This window comes from Balaenoptera ricei, chromosome 2 (assembly GCF_028023285.1).
Source record: "Balaenoptera ricei isolate mBalRic1 chromosome 2, mBalRic1.hap2, whole genome shotgun sequence".
Taxonomy (NCBI): domain Eukaryota; kingdom Metazoa; phylum Chordata; class Mammalia; order Artiodactyla; family Balaenopteridae; genus Balaenoptera; species Balaenoptera ricei.
In genome coordinates, this window is record NC_082640.1 from 177,865,389 (window position 1) to 177,883,864 (window position 18,476).

The window sequence follows — 18,476 nt, forward strand, 5'->3', positions numbered from 1 at the left end:
TCAGTTAAAAGGGATTATTATTATCACTGTTACGTTAGATACTTTATATAAGATAATTCGTATATGGCAAAGACATTGTAACCTTAGGGAGTTGACAAGAAACTTTAAATGGTTCCCACTAATATCTGAGATCTGTTTATTTTTCTGTGAAATATTTGCATTCAGGAAATTTAGCTCTGAGAAGACACTGAGTATAATTGCATTCCTTTAAACAACTAGCTGAAGTACACAGCATTTAATCACCCAGTGCTCAGAGGGATGGGTGTAACTGATACCACTTAAGAATTATTACTGCAGCATATAATCCAGAGCTGTGGGTCCAATAAGCTAGAGATTCTACAGACAACATTTGTTCCTTAAAGTTATAAAGGTCGTAAAGGGCCTCTATCCTCCTTTTCCCCTTGTGGCTCCTTTTTATGCACCATTTGTATCTGGTTTGAATTGTCGAAGCCTTTGTTTCTTTTAGGTTAAACATTTAAGAGGGTAGTGCCAAAAAAAACTCCATAACGAGAGGTCATATCCAGGTAGAAGTGATTCATCCAAAATGCCCAAACTATAGTTACATGTTTCCTCTTTCATATGGGACACGTGAATCTTCTGATTAGAAGAGAATTTAAACAGGATTCAGATTTTCTTTTAAACATATTTCACTTAATTCATGAATATTTTCTAATAAAGTTTCTGATTTGCATCTTTTTGCAGAAACTCCACACTGGAGTCCCATTTAGGAACTGAACTGTATTATAATTTGTTCAAAAATTTTAATTGGTCATTGGTGTATACAAATATAGATGTATTCAAAATGCATTCAAAGCTCAGAAATACATTTATTGAATAGAGCTCAAGGAAAGAGTAGGACTACATAATGGAAAAAAGTAATAGTAAATAGAAAAAATAATATTGATAGTACAGGTTAGTAGTATTAATACAGAAGATACATTTATTTACAGAGAATCTCTTAGCCATACAATTATTGCTCTAATGATTATACCGTGGGAGTTCCATTTAAAGTCTCAAAATAGAGGCAGGACAGGGTAATGGTCTATGGAGAGCACGGAGCTGGAGCCTCATGCCCTGGTTCCCGTGGCAGTTCCGGCGAGCACTCTGGTCCTCGGTGTGCCTGCAAAATGACAGGGCAAGGCTCACAGTTCATCCTCTGAGGCGCCTTCCATTCTGGCATCCTGAAATCCTTCCTCTCGCTCACCCTTGACCGTCTTCCTGTCAAATGATTGCCCTGGAATTCTTCTATTGAAGCACACGTTTAATAACATCAGAATGCAATTCATTCTCTTTTCAACTTATCTTTCTAAATGCAATAGGCATTTTTTAATAAGTAAAGACCATTGAAGCCTAATATATTTATACTAGCTCTCCTTTATTTCAGATTACTATCTTTATCTGCTTTTCGTTGTTGAGCATGTTTTTCCTTTTTATTGACTGAATTTTCTCTTGCTCAATACTTATATACATAATTATATAAATAATCATAATCAGTTACATCTATAATTGATTGTTTTAAAAAATGAATCTAGAAACAAACACTCTGCTAACAAGTCACATGAAGTTTGTTTCTTCTTTTCTGAATATTCTGAAGAAGGAGGAATATTGGTATCACAGCTGCTTTATTAATGTGTAACTGAATCTGCAAGTCCACAACTCTCTCTCCATGTTACGTGGTTCTAATTTGGACTTTCTCATGAATGCACACCGCCACATAACTGAAATAGGTGATTGATATCTACACTGGTCATGTTTCTGTGGAGTATTATCCACCATTCAGTACCATGCCATATCCAAATGAAAATCTATCCTTTTTTTCTTAAAATAAGCCTATGAAGTGATTTCAGAAACTATTACTTATCTCAGTTTTTGCTGCTCAAAAAAATTCTATGCAATACATTCTCCAGCTTTACAGTATCATAGAGATGACACATCTGGTATTTAGGAATATCAGTGTCTTAAAGGAAGTATGGAATGCATCATATCTTATGTCTTTCAAGGCCAGACAATTGATATATTTTTAGGCTGTGTTAATTTCTGTTATGGTTATAGAAAGTGAAAAACGTAGGAAAAGTATGAATTGAATTGAATGCTATGTTAGATGCACATAGGATTTAGTAAAGGTTATTCCAAGTGATCTTTAATATGTAATTCACAGTTCTCATATATTAGGTTTATTCAAAGTAGATTATGTCTATTTCTTTACTTTATAAGCATTATATGGATAAAATTTTTCATGTTTTGTTTTCTTTTTTTTCTTCTTTCCTTCTCCTTCTTCTCTCTCTCTTCTCTCTTTCATTCTTCTCTTTCTTTCCTCCTTTTGACAAAGAAAATCCAGAAAATCCAATCCTTAGATCATCTGCTTGAAGGAGGCAAAGCAAAGACAACTGGAGATAATGTGATCGATGGACAAAAGCTAAAGCAATGGCTCGGGCTTTTTTTTTTTTTTTTCTTTTTTAATGAATGGGAAAGAGAGAGATACATAATGGCAGCTGATGTTGTTAAACGTTCCATGTTTGAAATTATATTCCCTAGGAGGTATAATATATATTTCTTGAATAATAATGTGGTTACAGAATTCCAATGTTATAGTGAAGTGTAATGAAAAACAACTTTAGGTATGTGCTTTAACTACTGCTACAAAAGAGATAAGTCTGCATTTATTTGTGCAGGAAACCATCTATTTAATTGTTCTAGAGTTTAGCATTTACAAATTGAAAGGTCCAAATCAACTGAAATTGCCCTGCCTAGATAATCACTTGGAGGGGGACTTGGGAGTAAGAATGACACTGCATTTTCTCACAAATCTCCAAGCCCAGTTGAAAAGTCACACTGAAACAGGGTACAAACAGCTGTCCGAAATTATATCAGTCCTACGATTGTGGTGACAAGATGTTGTACCTGGATATTCCGAAATTAAAATTTGGCAATGAAAATTCTACAAAGATTTCTGATAACTTTTAGCTACAACTACCTTAAAAATAACAGATTGATGATTTCCTTTATTTCCTAGAAGAATTTATTTTATAAATACTTTGTTTACATTTTAGATTGTATTTGTCCTTACTGAATTAAAAATGATGACTCTAGTTTGAATCAGCTGTTATTCCAAGCTATCATGCTTAAGCTATGTCAACAGCATATATTTGTACTAATGCTAATATTTCCATCAACATTTGCCTGTGGAATATATTCAGTTCTTAATTTTAAAAATGTCAGTTCTTGAGATATACTGTATGAAGCTATTGTCAGCTTCTCTATTTCAAAATGCAATCAGCATATAACTATATTGATATTAGAAAATATTTGTTTTTTTAAAATATACTGATGTATGATAAAGATGATCTAATTTGTGAATGCATATGCGTGTGGTTACTTTTTATAATGTGAAATAATGAATAATGAATTTACTCAAAATAAAACATGGGTTAATGAGATACCTGTGTTTGTGAAAAAAGTTTTAAATACTTTCCTGCAGTTTTTATTCTGTAATTAAAGACAGTTCATTCTTAAGTAATGAACAAGAAAAGCGCACAGACATCAACTATAAATTACCCAGGGGACAGCTACTCAGTGTGAAGCTTTCATGCTGTTTGTTTCCCCCTTTCCTTACATATGGCCTCTTTTTTGGCTATTTTTAGTGATTCTTAATATCTTTCATTTAAGGACAATCAGGTAAATGGAATTGTTAAACCATTCATTTTGTCAGTAATTAAAAATTGAGTAGGTATGAGAAGCTTGACAGTACTGGTTAATTCATGCATTCTTTGTGGATTTCATTTAACTATTTTAGTGACGTCTCCTGCTAACATCACTAACGTGGAACTGAATACATTATGATCTAGGAGAGAGTATTGGGGGTGTGTAATGGACCTCACAACAGCGTCAGTTTTTCTAGTACTTTGATTCATAGTCCACATTGACTCTGTTAACTTAAAAAAATGAAGAATTTCAGTTTATTTGTTCAAAAATAAATTTAGCAGAGTTAGGAACTTTTTATTTTCCACCATGCATGCGGGAGAAGAGGAAACCAATTTGACAGAGAAAAGTCACTACTGCTTATAGAGCTCAGAAATCTACAGAAGTCAGCTGCAGTCTTAGGCACTAAATTATCAATTAAGACAGTCAATCAAAGTTATGTTTGGAGGTTTTCTTTTTTTTCCACAGAACATGATAATTTCTAAAGTCGTTGAAATATTTATTAAAACTATACTTCCAAGGACAGGTATGTAAAAACAGAGTAAAAAACAAATTGGTGACAGTTATGAATATCCACATATATCTTGATTTACACTGGAAACAAGACTGATACTCTTATAAAAGTTCTTAGTTTAACAACTTATCAAATAGTTCCTTTAAACCAATTGTGTGACAAGGAAAGATCTCCCTCCATCTGTAGCTGCAGAGAAATAGGGACATCTCTATCTGTTAATTATGGAAACTTGCAGTTTTAAGGACATGTTCCAAAATTTCACTAGTTAACATTATAAGCAAAAAAATAGACCTGTAGAATCAACTTTACTGGCAGAAATGGAGAGGGCAAAAAAGGATTTTACTTAATAGAGAGGAGCATATAGAGCTTTTCTTCCATAACCTCATACACATTTAAAAGTCATTTCCATTACTTGATTTCCTGAGCTTTATAAAGACACCTTATTCTGGAGGAGTAAGTCCATTTTGCCTGCAGTTAGTGGACATATGTGAAATATTTGAATTGAAATGGAACAGTCTCTTTAGCTTGACCCTAGTGGTTTTACAGCGAAGATAAAATGAATTCGATTAAGTCAGTAATCTGTTCTCAGTTGTTATATAGCATGTGTGTGAGAGTGAGAGAGAGTGTGTGTGTGTGTGTGTATGTGTGTGAACAGTTTTTAAAACCTGACACTTAAATATAGTGAAGCATTGTTACAATGCTCAGAATATTCCCCCTCAGTTGAAACCTTGAATTTTTTTGTAAGATCAAGTACATTTTTCATTGGTCTGCATTTTTTCACCATGCATATATATTTAGAAAATCTAAAACCTAGTGTCCTTGGAGCTTCTTCAAGCATATGTGGGGAAATATTAATTTTTTATAGAGAATAGGGCCATTTTCTACCTTAAAGAGTAATGTCAGATATCATTGTTATGCCATTATTGTTTTGTGCAAATATGTTCAGAGATAAGGGGAGAGTTTGATATGTATGTTCTATGAATCCTTTGATAATAATGAACCTTTTTTATAACTGGGTTTGGCCATATTTATTTCAGAGGGTATTGTGTTCTCATAGGCTTTCTTTTTTAGATTTCATCTCTTAAAAATGGGTAATTTGAGCCCTCTTTTATTTCTCTTTCTTCTATTTTTCCATAAATGAACCTCATTAGTTGAATACTAACAACTCACTTAAGAATGCCAACTGAAGTTAGTCATCTATTTTTGTTTCTTTCTAGGCCCTAGAGTTGCCTGGCTTACCAGTGTCAGTTAGTGCCCTTGGAAGGGAATACAGGAATAAACTCATGTCCAGGTTTTAGAATGATGAAGAGTTAGTCTCTAGACTGCTGCTTATTATTATTACCTATTCACATTAAGTACTATTTACGTAACTCTGACTTATTATAATAAGATGACTAATCAGTGCATTAATTTTAAGTATATTTAAATTGGATAGCAAACAGATAAAAATCCAATTAGGCCGTTAGTCAACATAGTTGACATTCCAAGATTAGTTAACTCTATTCACGATTCTCTGAAATTACTCCTAAAATATTTTCTTGTCTCTATAACAGAAAATGACTGGCTAAGAAAGTGTTTGCTGTTTTTCTTTGAACCTTGGGACAAAGTCCATGCTTATATTCCGTTTAGCCACAGTGGGTAACTGAGAGGTGAGCATGTGCTGCCTGTTGAAGCGGACCCCATCAGATGTTGTAGACAGAAAGAAGAGTGAAATGGGCTTGGGGACTGGAGTCAAGAGAGGCAGGCTTCTGACTCTGCCATTGCTTCACTGGGTGACTTTTTCCTTCCTCTGAGATGCCCTGCATGATTTAGCCATTAGATGCCGTAGGCACAGTGCCTCAAGCCCACGATACTTTTAGGGGCCCATGAAGATGTTTTACTTCTTGCAACAAGCAAGTTCCATACTTTGACTGCACTGGTATAAAGACAGATATAACCCGGAATATATTCACGTTTATACCAATGCAGTCATAAAATATAATTTCTATTATACACACACATATATATTTTTTTATTTTTATGAAGGGAGGAACCTATGGAGACAAAAGTGCCTGGGGCCCACGAAAGCCACACTGCGGCCCTCCCTCCGGTTTCCCATTTCTTTGCTTTGTAAAACGAAGGTATTGAATTGGATGATCTGTGGCTCAGTTAACGGCTCCACGGAGTGGGTGGAGCCTCAATGCAACAGGACTGACCACAGCTATTTTCTTCTAATTTTAGTCACCAAGAAATGATTCTATAGTAGGTTAAAAGTAAAACACTAATTTGCACCAGGGAGAAGTAAAGAGAGCGAAGCTCATGACCCATGGAGAATGTGTACTTGTCTTCTTCCCAAAGGCTTCGTCTTGAAATAGAGTTCTGATCTACCATAGTGTTAAGTCCAGACACCAAGATGGTCTTTAGTCAATAACAAAGGCTCTTAGAAACAGGCTTAAAATACCAGACAGCTTGTACAAACATCTCCTTAAAATAAGTTTGAATTTAATACGCAGATTTATCTAAGGACAGCTCAAACTAGCATTTGAGGACAAGGGCGCGACACCCAGTGCCAGTGTCCTGTGTAAGTTCAGACACCTCAGATCCAGCGTCTGCTGTGGCTCTAAGGACTCACGCATGTCATCAATCACAGGAGAGTCGGATTCACCACCCTGCCCAGAAATAGCAGGATTCTGGAAGTTTCTTCGTAGATGATGAAGTGAAATGGCCGGTCCACTTTGATGATGGGAGGCATGGAATAAGCAGTGATTTCCGACAGGGTTCCCGCCGCCGCCTCTGTTCCTTCTTCATCCACCTCAATCATCGCTCTTTGTAAAACCTGGAAAAGGAAATACATGGAAGGCCGTTTGTGTGCCAGTGGAGACGAGGGAATTAATTGAGCCCCTGGACATTCTGTGTTATTGTCCTACCCACAGGGCCATGCTCTCGGGATTTAGTGGTACAGGGGTCATCTGCGCAGAGAGGAATGGTCTGAGCTTGCCCCAGCGACTGCCTTAGAAGCCCGCAAAATGCCAGGAGACACCAGGAACCGATTGTGAAATTCATTCTGGGCAGGGACCCAGGGCCTCTGCGGCTGGCCAGTTCATGCACACATGCATCAAATGAACAAACACTTATTTAGCACGTACTTTGTGCTACTGATTTTTGAGCCGAGCTGGTGTTCCTCCTGGAAGGTTTTCAAGCCGCCTGGGACCCCTGAGAACTTTGACCTTCCTTCTGGCAGGCTAGGTAGGGGCAGGGTTGTGGTTAGTCTTCTGTAGCAGCTTCCCAGCACCTGGTACTGCTCTGAAGTGGTCCCTGGGGCAAGCCCCTGGATCCCTGAAGTCTTCCTGAACTCTGGTGGCCTGTATTTAGGCCACCTGTTGTGTTTGCGAGGCCCTTTTGTCCAGGAACCTCATGTGATGTGAGTGACGGACCTGTATAATTATTATAAGAGGAGATAATGATAACAGTCCCTACTGTTTTGTAGGGATATTTCAGAGGGGGTTTCCACAAGGGGCGGGAAGTTAGCCAGATAACCTCTGGGGCTTTCTTTCATCTTTAAAGTGGTGCAGTTTCATGGAATTTTGAATGAATCTGTGAACCAGTTCCGTTTTGGGATAAATTTCTCCTTGAGCACTGGGAGAGAAGAGAGAGAGCTCTACGTAAGAGAGATTAAATTAGTTGAACAGATGTTTTAAAAAGTAGCTCCAAATTCTTAAAACATTCAACTTGGGTGCTGTTTCAATTCTTTTGGAATTTTAATCTAGTTTTCTACTACAACTTGGCCTTTTATCAACGTTAAATGGTATGTAAAAATATTCGTTGGTTTGGGCCCCAGTGGAAGATCCTGACTTACCTTGGATACTTTAAGATTTCTTTCAGTAACTGAGAGATCACTCAAGTCAGCCCAGGGTGAGAAGATTCTTCTGATTCCCATCTGTTTAAGCAGCTCATGCATCTTATACTTCTGGTTTAACTTGAACTTTGGAAAGAAAACTTCCATTTTTCTGTGGTACAAGTACATATAATGGTGAACTGTAGACAAAAGCCATAGATTCTGAACCCTAAAAAGGTCACACTTTCTTTTTACCTTCCCCCAAGATTATTCCCACTAACAAGTCTCCCTCAGTTGACTAGAGCTCATTCTGTTCTTTTGTAACGAATGGTCTGACTCAGAGAAGAGAACTTCAGCTTCAGGGAACCAGTTTTATCTCCCAGCCAATGACTCGCATTCTCTTTAGCAAAGAATGCCACACTTTGTATCCATTTCCCTGGGTTTTAAAAACCCCAAACCAACCAAATAGCTGCTGCCATCAGTCCTGCAGACTCCAGGCTGTTTTCAATACCCAGATTACAGAGACCCCCAGGATTTTAGGAGAACCTTAGGAGTCTGGGGATGGACAAGGGGAGGGGAGTGAAGGGAATTTTCAACCCCCTACCTATCTTTAGCCAGAGAAACTCTGATAATATCTATTTTATATATATATATATATATATATATACGTATATAATATATATGTTCACACACAATGGAGTTTTTTGTTTAGAGAGATGAGTTCTGTGGCTCAAAAATAAAAAGAATGAAAACTACTAATTGGTACTAAATTAGTCTTAAAGAAGTTCCAATGTCTTAATCTGTGAAGTACAGCCAAAATACCAATACCAATTTCACAATGTTCTTCAGAGAAGTAAACGAAATAATATATGTTAAGCACCCACAACAATGTCTCGTGTAGTTTCCTTTTGCTCCCTTCATCCCCCCCACCTCTCTCTCTCTCTCTCTCTCTGTCTCTGTCTCTGTCTCTGTCTCTCTCTCTCTCTCTCTCTCTCTCTCTCTCTCTCGGAGCTGGGCCAGGCTGTCGGGCTGGAATATAACTGAGGACGTGACATGCCTTGGAGACTGATTTATAACTGTATCCCCCCAAACATTTGTTGAAGGCTTATTATGTTTGAGTCCTGTGCTAGGCTCTAAGGATTTGAAGAAAAAGAAGAAGAATGAAGATAAAATGAACACTGAAGATCTTTAGCTGGACTCGTCTCTGTGCCAAATGCTGGAGTGACAGGATTCACGAGACATCACCGTGGACTCCTTACTGGCGCTGCCTTCCTCCTACCCCAGTAGGTGGATTAATTTATTCCACAAGCATTTGCGACCCTGCTCTGTGCTTCCGACCCTGCTCTCTGCACACGGCCCCCTCCCCCGGTCGTCTCATCCAGTCTTGTGCTGCTGACTCCCCGGCCTGGAGCTCACCCTGCACCCCAGATCTAGCCGCCTTCCTGACATCTCCGCCTGGATGTCTAATAGGTATTTCTGATCCAGATGTTTCCGACTGAACTTTTGAACTTACCGCTCGGCGTGTTCCTCCTACGGTCTCCCCTTTCAGTAAATGGCAAATCCTTCCTTCCCGTTGCCAAGGCCAAAAGCTTTGCCTTCACCTTTGACTCCCCTCTTTCTCTCTCTGTCACCCACATCCAGTCTGTTAGCCAATCCTGTCACCTCCGGCTTCGTCACGGATCCCGGACCCCGCTGCTCCTCCTCACTTCCACTGCCACCACCTGCCGAGCGTCCTGACCTAGGTGGATACACGGACCTCCCGGCTGGTCCCCTTGCTCCTCCCACATACGCCTAGTGTCTCTTCTCAGCACAGACCGTACTGCTCCTCTGCTTGGCTCCAGTGGCTTCTCATCTCCCTTGGCAAAAGCCCAAGTCTTTCCCGGGGCCAGGAACGTACAGTCCCGGGGGACGGCTGCTGGCTCCTCTGCGACCTCATCTCCAGCGGCTGGAGCCCCACCGGCTGCCCCGCTCTTCCTTGAATCCCGTAAGCACAGTCCCGTCCCAGCACTTCCCCACTTCTGCCTGTGGGGACTCTTCTCTCCCCCAGCATACCCTCAGAGTCCTCCTTCCTCTTAAGTGTTTGCTTACCGCTACCTTCTCGGCCAGGCCTTCCCTGGCCCCCACCTGCACCCCGCTGGCGCTCTCATCACCAGAACGTGAGCTCTGCGAGGGCTAGCGTCGTGCATGCATCCCAGTGCCTGGCACGTGGGAGAAACTTGATAAGGGCTGGCCGAGTGAATGAACGAGCCAGGCGCTGGGATAGATGCTGATAGAGGGGGAAACGGGACAAACGCAGCCCCTGCCATCGGGGAGCCCGCAGCGGGCTGGGCTGGGACGGGCACAGAACGAAATTGTGGGTGCCCGTAGGGAGGGGGCGGCTGAGCTGGGGTAGGGCGACGAGAGAGCTGTACCTGGTTTTCATGTTCCTGAGCCACGTGTCCACCAAATCTGTGGTCAGGTAGTCTTCAAGGGCCAGGTGGTCACCTATCCTTCCCATGAGGACCACCAGCATGGTGGCATTTCCTCGGTAGGGCAGTTTGAGGACGTGGCAACGAAAATTCTTGTCAAAAGTGGAGGCAAACTTGCCTGCCCGGTACATCATGGGCACCTTGACTGCCTTGTACTTGTCCAGGTAGAAAGTGTCTGTCTCGGTGAGGACAGGGTCAAAAGGGGTCAGCCATTTCCCTGAATGAACAGATAAGAAAGAAACTCGTTGCAGAAACCACCCACCTCGAAAGCATCGTTCTTGCTAAAGTAATAAAGGGCCAGTGTCCTATCCCCCTTCCTGCCCAACTAGGAAAGGCATCCTTATCAGGTTTGTTTAGACCGCAGCTCAGGCGACCAAAATAAATTCCCCAAAGATCAGCCTTTCGCAGGCTTCTTTCCCAGCTGGCAAAACCTGGATCCATCCAGAGGCCCTGTTGGAATCACACACAAAAGCACTGATATTTCTCCTAATGACCCCTCGTTCCCTCATTGTTCTGGACAAAACACTGAGTGTTTTGAGTGAACTTTTGTTTGAGTGAACAAAAGTCACTCATTCCAGCTGGAGCCCAAAGGCCCCACTTCCTTCTACACTCGCTCCCTTGTGGTTGGTCAGCTCCAGCCTAGAGAAGACTTCAGGCCTGTCCCCAGCCCTGTCTGCAGGAGGGGCCCGCTGACCGCCACTTTGTCTAGTGCACACCATGTGCAAACAGAGGCCACTGTGGCAAAAGTGATGACATTCCCGCCCATCCTGTGTGCGGTGAGGCTCTGAGGGCGGGGGCCCCTGGCTGGCAAAGAGCCATGCGACCCAGAGGAGGCTGCCAGGGTGCGGGCCCATGACTACACACTGATGTCTGTCTGGCCCGGCTGACTGGAAGCATGTCCTCCTCCCGGACTTTGCAAGTCCCCTAGTGTCACCTTCCTGTTACAACTGTGGCCACACCAGTCCAGTCCTCCACGAGAGAAGCAGGATGGAAAGGACCCGGCATGAGCGTGTCAGGAGGCCCTCGTCTGAGTTTGGCCGCTGCCGTTTATCATGGGATCTCCCTGAGCCTCCGTTCATCTCTCTAGTAGGTGGGAGTGTCTGCATTTTCTATATTGAGAATACGAGGACAAGGGACTTTGTCACTGGCCCCAGGTCACAAAAGTAGAGCGTGAAGGAGCAAAGATGCAACCCTAAATCTCTCAGATGATATGCCTTTTTTAAAAAAAAATGACCCAGAGGGTTCCCCATGTCAGAATGTCAGAGGAGAGATGTGCTTAGAAAACTTCAGCCCTGCAAGCACCCGGCCCCCAGGGCAGGGGCATCAAGTGAAAACATTGTCTGTCACTGTGCCTGGTATGTCCTACATGTTCTATGTATGTTTCACTCTGTTTGTAAAACCTGAGAACAACATGTTCCTAGGAGATCATTTGGCGTCGATCATACACAGGCCCAGCAGGAAAGGAAGAGACAGGCAAAGAGAGCCATGGCTCTCGGAGAGCAGAACATTATCAAAGTACCTTTGAGCAAGATGTAATCCACAAGAATTAATTTGGTGTCAGGATTAATCTCATCAAAGAGTTTGGGAATTTTCCCCTGAGTCTCTTTGTTAATGTGATGATTCATGAGCCCTTTGGCCTGGGAGGCGTTGCGAAAATTTATAGTCACACACTCCGTATCGAAATACCTCTTGGAGAAATTGAGGAAGGTCTCTTTGACATCAAAGTCCTCGTGGATGAAGGCAAAACTCCCCTGGGTCAGGCCCAGCTCTGGGTTGTGGGAGAGGCTTTCTCGGAGCTGCTTGAAGAGGGCAGGCAGGCGCGGGGGCCGGGTCTGGTTCACTGCGGGCAGGGTCTGATTCAGGGCCTGCAGGCGGAGCCCCGTCTCCAGCTGGGCTCTGCTCTGTCCCCTGGCCCCCAGGGTCAAGGCTGCCATGGCCCAGGCCAGGCCGAGAGGGGAGAAGACCACGTTGCCGTCGTGACTCATGGAGATCTTACGAAGCAGGCTGAACCCCAAGTTGGAGGTATCCCCAGAGAGCTTCTGCCCGTCGGCCGTCAGCCAGGGGGGGCCCTCGTCCTCCTGCAGGGCCCGCCCCCCCTCGCTGGTCTCGGTCTGGGCCCTGGGGGTCGGCAGAGTCTCCAGTCCTGCCTGGGCCTCTGGTGAGCGGGGACCAGGGGTGGAGCTGGGTACCAGCCACACCTGGGCCAGGAGGCAGGGCAGCAGGAAGCTCGGCACCGCCTGCATCTGGGCAGCGTGGAGGCCCCGGAGGCTTCCCTTTGGCAACAAGGCTTCCTCGGGAGAAAAGGGGGCAGAGATTAGTTTTAACAGCTGATACGCACGTCCTCCCTGTGTCCTGGTACAGCTCCTCCAGTGACCCGCTTCCTCCCTGGCGGACGGGGCTTAGCTCCCTGAGCCCTGCCTTGGGGACACCCTGAGCAAGTAGGGGTCCCATTTGTCACCTGAGTGGGGGGGCGCATTATTTCACAGAGTGAAACCTGCCTAGGGTTTCCATCCAGGGCCGTGCCCTCGGGCAGCTCCTAGTCTCCCCCGGCTTTCCCCAGTCATCCCACTTCCTCCAGGGGGGCGGCAGGCAGCCAAGAAGAGGGGGATGGAAGAGGAGGCGGTCTGGGTGCCCGGCCTCACTGGGTGCGGGTCAGAGCAGCGGCCGGAGTCAGGAGGTCTTCCCGGACTTTTACTGGTCTGCTTCGTTCACTGCCCTTGATCGCTAGACGATACGGCAGCCCATCCAAGCTGAGCGGCGGGGACCTGGACCTGGGGACATGTTTCCCTGGGGACTTGGAGGGTCTGGGTGGCCATCAGGGCGGGGCAGGGGGAAGTGCTGAGTTTGCCTGATTCGGTGGTGGGATCCCCCCTGCGGCTCCCCTACGGCACTCCACCCAGCCCTGGGGCCCAGTTACAGAGCTCTTAGGAGTTCCTGCTTTCACTCTCCCTGGAGCTCCCCAGCACAGAAACAGATAACGGGCTGATTCACACCACGCGAGCCTGGGCTAAGCTCCACTTGGACGGTCTCATCTCATCCTCACTGTGACCTGTGAAGTGTGTCCTCCTCTCACTGCCCCGAGGCTGCCTATTCTAGTGGGGCCAGCCTTCCAGCACAGGCAGTGGGTCTCCAAACGCCACACTCGCCACCACTGCCCCCCCTCTGGCCTCCCTCACATCCTTGGGCACCGAGCCTGGCTCCTGAGCGCCTGTACAGTTTCCATCTGAATAAACCCCTGTGCGCTGGGCTGTGCCACCTGCCTGTCTCCACACACGGCTCTTGGTGCTCAGCTGGCACCCCCAAGCCTGTGTCCCGGAGGCTGGCTGGAAGGTCACCAGGACGCACCCTCACCCTCTTCTGCCCACTGGACCCACTGCCCCAGGAGGGTCTCGTTGGGGGCAGGACCAGTCAGCCCAGTGCGCGCAGGGCAGGCGAGGCCGCAGACCTCACGGGAGCTCCCGTCAGCAGAGATCCTCATTCTCAGGCCACCTGTAGCAAAATGCGGCAGCAGGGTGAGGTTCCCAGGCCTCTTCTCCCTGCCGCAGGGGGCTGTGTCCCCGCCTGTGCCTGCTACAAAGTGACCCCTGGCCCCAGGACTCAGTGCGTTGCTCTTTGCTTTTGCTAAAGGGCGCCACAGAATCTGGGGCCTCATTCCTTCCACAGCTGTAGTGGCATGACCTTACTCAGTGAAATATTCCTGCTGTTTTCTAACTGTCAGCGTTTAGGAAACTCTGTCCGATTCTAAATGGCAAGCCTGCATTCACTAGGTCACGCCAGCACTGCACGTGCTGAGTGAGTACCTCCTGGAACGTACCAAACACACCCAGGTTCATGCCTTCATTATATCACAGGATATAGCACCCCTTTGTAAATTAATCCCACAGCAGGATACTCCCGAATTCAGAATCACTTCTGTCTCTGACAGCCATCAGGAAATGATCCCAGCACAGCAAGTAGATGTCACCCCTTCTGATTGCTAAGTCTTTCCTTGAAGCTCCACCTTCAGTCTGGAGTGGCAGCCCAGGAGTACCCCGGGCGGCCCTGCCCGCTGCTTACCCAGCAGTCCCATGCATCCCCTAGGGTCTTTGTTCATCTACAGAACGGTACAGAATCTGTGTGCAGGGGGCATCCCCTCAAACACCAGGGTGCAGCCGAGGACGCCATGAGTGAAAAAGAATGGAGGACACCTGATTCAGAATGGAGTCAGGAAGCCATGCAGGGTGGGCTCTCACGCATTCCCGCTCGTCTCAATATTCATGATCATCAGGAAGAAGGAAGCTTTCCGCACACCTTAGTAACGGCAAACTGCCCACGCTTGCTGCCAACGAGAAACCACCATGACTCTGAACTCCCATTCTCCTCCAGTGAGCTTTGGTTCAAAACGACCCTCCCCAACTTCCTCCCTGAACCTAATAAAAGCCAACCTCGCCTTTGTCTCTTTGGGACTTGCCTATGGTTTGCCATAGTTTGTTGGTCCCGAATTGCAATTCCTCTGCTATTCCTGAATCAATTCACCTTCGCTTAATCGTAACTGCCATTAATTTTGTTTAAGGATGACACAAGGATGCAGCATCCTAAATAGAAGCCGAGCAGTAAGAAATCAACCACTTACCCACCACTTCTCAGCCTTGAATAGACCTGGAGCAGCAACTCTACCCCCAGATCTGGAAGCAGGGGGGACTCTCTTGCCTGGGAAGACAGGTCCCTGGGAAGAAGGCCAGGGAGTTGTGTGGGGCTTGCACAGTGAGTGTGGTGGGTGTGAAATCTCAAGCCTTAAAAGCCTCTTCCTGGGGACTTCCCTGGTGGCGCAGTGGTTAAGACTCCATGCTCCCGATGCAGGGGCCTGGGTTCCATCCCTGGTCAGGGAACTAGATCCCACGTGCATGCCACAACTAAGAGTTCATGCCATAACTAAGGAGCCCGCCTGCCACAACTAAGATCCGGTGCAACCAAATAAATAAATATTTTTTAAAAATTTAAAAAAAGAATCCCGTATGTTAAAAAAAAAAAAAAGAAGCCTCTTCCTCTGGCCTCCTGCAGAGGAAGACCCCTATGTCTACAACACGCCTCTTACCTCCCACCCGCACCCTATCCAGTCCAGGAATGAGGGCTCGGCACTGCCTAGGTTCCCACGCCCTCCCCTTGGAACCCGCTCAGAGAGGACGAGAAGGTCTTCTCTCCCCAGCCCTCACTAGGCAGACACCGTGAAGGCCTCCCTTTAATCCGCTGCCTCTTACCAGTGAGGTGCTGCCAAGTGCCTGGGAAGGTCCTTCATTCAGGGCAAAGACAGATGGTTAGGGCTTGCAGTGTGCAGCAAATATTTGCTATTCCAAAGTGTGATTCCCCCGAGGGACTGTTACTTATTAACATCCCACTTGGAGATGGTGGCATTTCTGGAAAAGCCAAGATGGAGAGGTAGGCTCTCCATAATCCCCAGCTGCTCCTGCTGACCTCGGAGAGACAGCAGCGAGTGGTGGCCTGAAGCAGGATCTCAGCTCCCTGCCCAGGAATTGAACCTGGGCAGCCTGGGTGAAAAACCAGGAATCCTAGCCACTAGACCACCAGGGACTAGAGGCTAGAAGCAAAGTTCCCTTGGCTCTTGCCCCATTTGAAAAATGAATTTCTCAAGGAGGCAAAAACAGGTACAAAGCTTATTATCAGAGACACAGCATAACATGTGGGAGAGCACACAGAGAAACAGTTTATTTAAGACAGAAGCAAGGCAGAGATACACACCTGGAGAGGAAGAGTGTGGACACCCTCCCTAATGAGGAGAGTGCAGCAAAGAGGTGATTCAAATCACTTATACAGGACAGTTCTTCCGGGTCTTTGTTTACCTTGGGCCAATTACCTGGTTTCTTTTTCCACACCTGCCCTGCCCTAGAACCCTCCCCAACAGGCGCGCACCGCTTTGTGCTAAGACGGATTCCAGCGCAGAGGCCGGTGGGCGCCTGTCCACACTTAGTATGGGGTGGGTCCCCCTCCCTTTTGATCTCAAAGGAGCCTTCCTGCACATGTGCAGAAAGGGAGGTTTCCTTGACCTCAGGAGTGGTCATTTATCTCTTTACTCCAGCAGAGCTCAGCTCCTGCCAATAACTTCGTCCTTGGAGTGTCTGGGGGAAAACAAAGCTTCAGTTTTACTCTGCTTGGCAAACACCAGCTGTCCGGCCCAGGGGCCCATCCATCTCCTACCTCACTGCAACCCTGACTCTGAGGGCAATTCCTCCATGAGAATTTCCATCTCAATCCAGGCAGTGCCCCAGTAAGATCCAGCTCCTTGCAGGATGCAGCTGCTACAGGCACTGAACACCTCATGTGAAGGGAGGGCTGGATCCCACGGAGGCCTCCTGGGTCCCCAACCCAAGGCTGTCGGGCGGGGCGGGTGGGGGCAGAGATGATTAAGACCTGGTCCCCTCCCACCAAGGAACTTTCAGTCCAGTAGGAGAGACAGACCGGTAAACTACCACCAGCCATACAGAGCCTATTTCAAGGTCAACTTACAGCTTCACCAGGTTGATGGACTTGTGAGACTGGAATCCTCAAATACCCAAAGGCAAGGCTAATGTAGACCCTTTAAGACAAAAATTCTCAGACCTATTAGACTCTCCTTTTTTTTTTTTTTATAAATTTATTTATTTATTTATTTTTGGCTGTGTTGGGTCTTCGTTTCTGTGCGAGGGCTTTCTCTAGTTGTGGCAAGCAGGGGCCACTCTTCATCGCGGTGCGCGGGCCTCTCACTGTTGCGGCCTCTCTTGTTGCGGAGCACAGGCTCCAGACGCGCAGGCTCAGTAGTTGTGGCTCACGGGCCTAGCCGCTCCGCGGCATGTGGGATCTTCCCGGACCGGGGCACGAACCCGTGTTCCCTGCATTGGCAGGCGGATTCCTAACCACTGCGCCACCAGGGAAGCCCTCTCCTTTTTATAATATAAATATTTGATGTGCCTCTTACTATCCTGAAGTGAAATTTGTAGTTAATAGAACCTACCCACAAAAGTTAAAAAAAAAAAATAATGCTTTATAATATGGAGGGGAAAAAGGAAACTATAAGAAAATAATGTTTCTTTTAGTATGTAAATGCTCTGGCATAACTACACTAGAAGAGGCAGTGATGCCATCAGATGTGGGACCAGTTGGAGAGTTCCCTATCCTACACACCTGTTGTATTGGCCATTCCACTCTACAGCCAGAATCACTACCAGTGATGTGGTTTTCTGCAATGGTGAATCATGCTCAGTTCCTGAAAAACAAAATATGAATCTTCCTCTGATTTGTCTTCATAGAAAATTCAGTGGGAATTAAAAGCTTGGGGGAAAATGGTGTTTTTATATGAAATAAAACACCCGTGGGACTGTGAGAGTCTAGACTCAGATCATTTATAAATGGGTTTTCACCTGTATGGACTTGCAGTGGGACATTGGAGTCACGTGGGACCTGGGTCGCTTCACTGTGATGGACAGGCCTGCATGTTCCAGTACATCTGGCATCTCTTGCCCTCACTCACTAAATGCCAATATCGCCCCTCCAAATCCTTGTGGAAATCAGAAGTGCCCCAACAAATTTCCAGAGTATTCCTTTGAGGCAGTACCTGCTCTGTTGAGAATGACTGCCTGAAGAAGTCACAGTGAGGGGAGGAGATGGACGAGGCTGGACGGCGGGGAGGTTCTTGGATCAGACAGCACGGGAGTTGATCTCAGGGTGTCAGCAGCGAGAGGCGGCTTGAAGCGAGATCTTAGTTCCCTGCCCAGGAATTGAACCTGGGCCACCTGGGTGAAAACCAGGAATCCTAACTGCTAGACCACCAGGGGCTAGTGGCTAGGAGCAGAGCCCTGGCTCTTGTCTTCTTTGAAGACAAGAATTTTACAAAAAGACCGAGGCTGTAAAACAGGCGCAGAGTTTATTAGAAGCACAGCACGTGTGGGAGAGCACACAGGGAAGCAGTTTATTTAAGACGGAAGCAAAGCAAAGCTACACACCCAGAGAA

The 18,476-nt window shown here is 45.8% G+C and overlaps 2 protein-coding genes across 5 annotated transcripts in view; one reads left to right on the forward strand and one right to left on the reverse strand.

Annotated features, from left to right (window-relative positions):
* PPP4R4 (protein phosphatase 4 regulatory subunit 4) overlaps positions 1-3,037 on the forward strand; it is a 115,223-nt gene extending 112,186 nt beyond the window's left edge. For all 3 annotated transcript variants that reach the window (XM_059914920.1, XM_059914921.1, XM_059914922.1), the window contains one exon: positions 2,330-3,037. In XM_059914920.1, the coding sequence (XP_059770903.1) occupies positions 2,330-2,354 (25 nt within the window). In that variant the 3' untranslated portion in view covers positions 2,355-3,037. The remainder of the gene's footprint in view (positions 1-2,329) is intronic.
* Positions 969-12,738, reverse strand: SERPINA10 (serpin family A member 10). Of its 2 annotated transcripts, XM_059914924.1 has the most exons (5): positions 12,015-12,738; positions 10,439-10,712; positions 8,049-8,199; positions 6,825-7,028; positions 969-1,120 (listed from the first exon to the last, which is right to left on the reverse strand). In XM_059914924.1, the coding sequence occupies exons 1-4, from the start codon at positions 12,736-12,738 to the stop codon at positions 6,837-6,839; spliced, it is 1,341 nt and encodes a 446-aa protein (XP_059770907.1). In that variant the 3' UTR covers positions 969-1,120; positions 6,825-6,836. The 2 variants fall into 2 exon arrangements, with proteins under 2 accessions (XP_059770907.1, XP_059770906.1); XM_059914923.1 differs by lacking the exon at positions 969-1,120 and having other exon boundaries at positions 5,623-7,028.
* Between the last annotated feature and the right edge of the window lie 5,738 nt (positions 12,739-18,476).

Coding starts and splice junctions, on each gene's coding strand:
- SERPINA10 (XM_059914924.1), bottom strand. CDS start 12,738: ATGCAGGCGGTGCCGAGCTTCCTGCTGCCCTGCCTCCTGGCCCAGGTG. Junction 10,713..12,014: donor GGATTACATCTTGCTCAAAG/GTACTTTGATAA, acceptor CTGTTCATTCAG/GGAAATGGCTGACCCCTTTT. Junction 8,200..10,438: donor CTCAGGAACATGAAAACCAG/GTACAGCTCTCT, acceptor CTTGTACCACAG/AAAAATGGAAGTTTTCTTTC.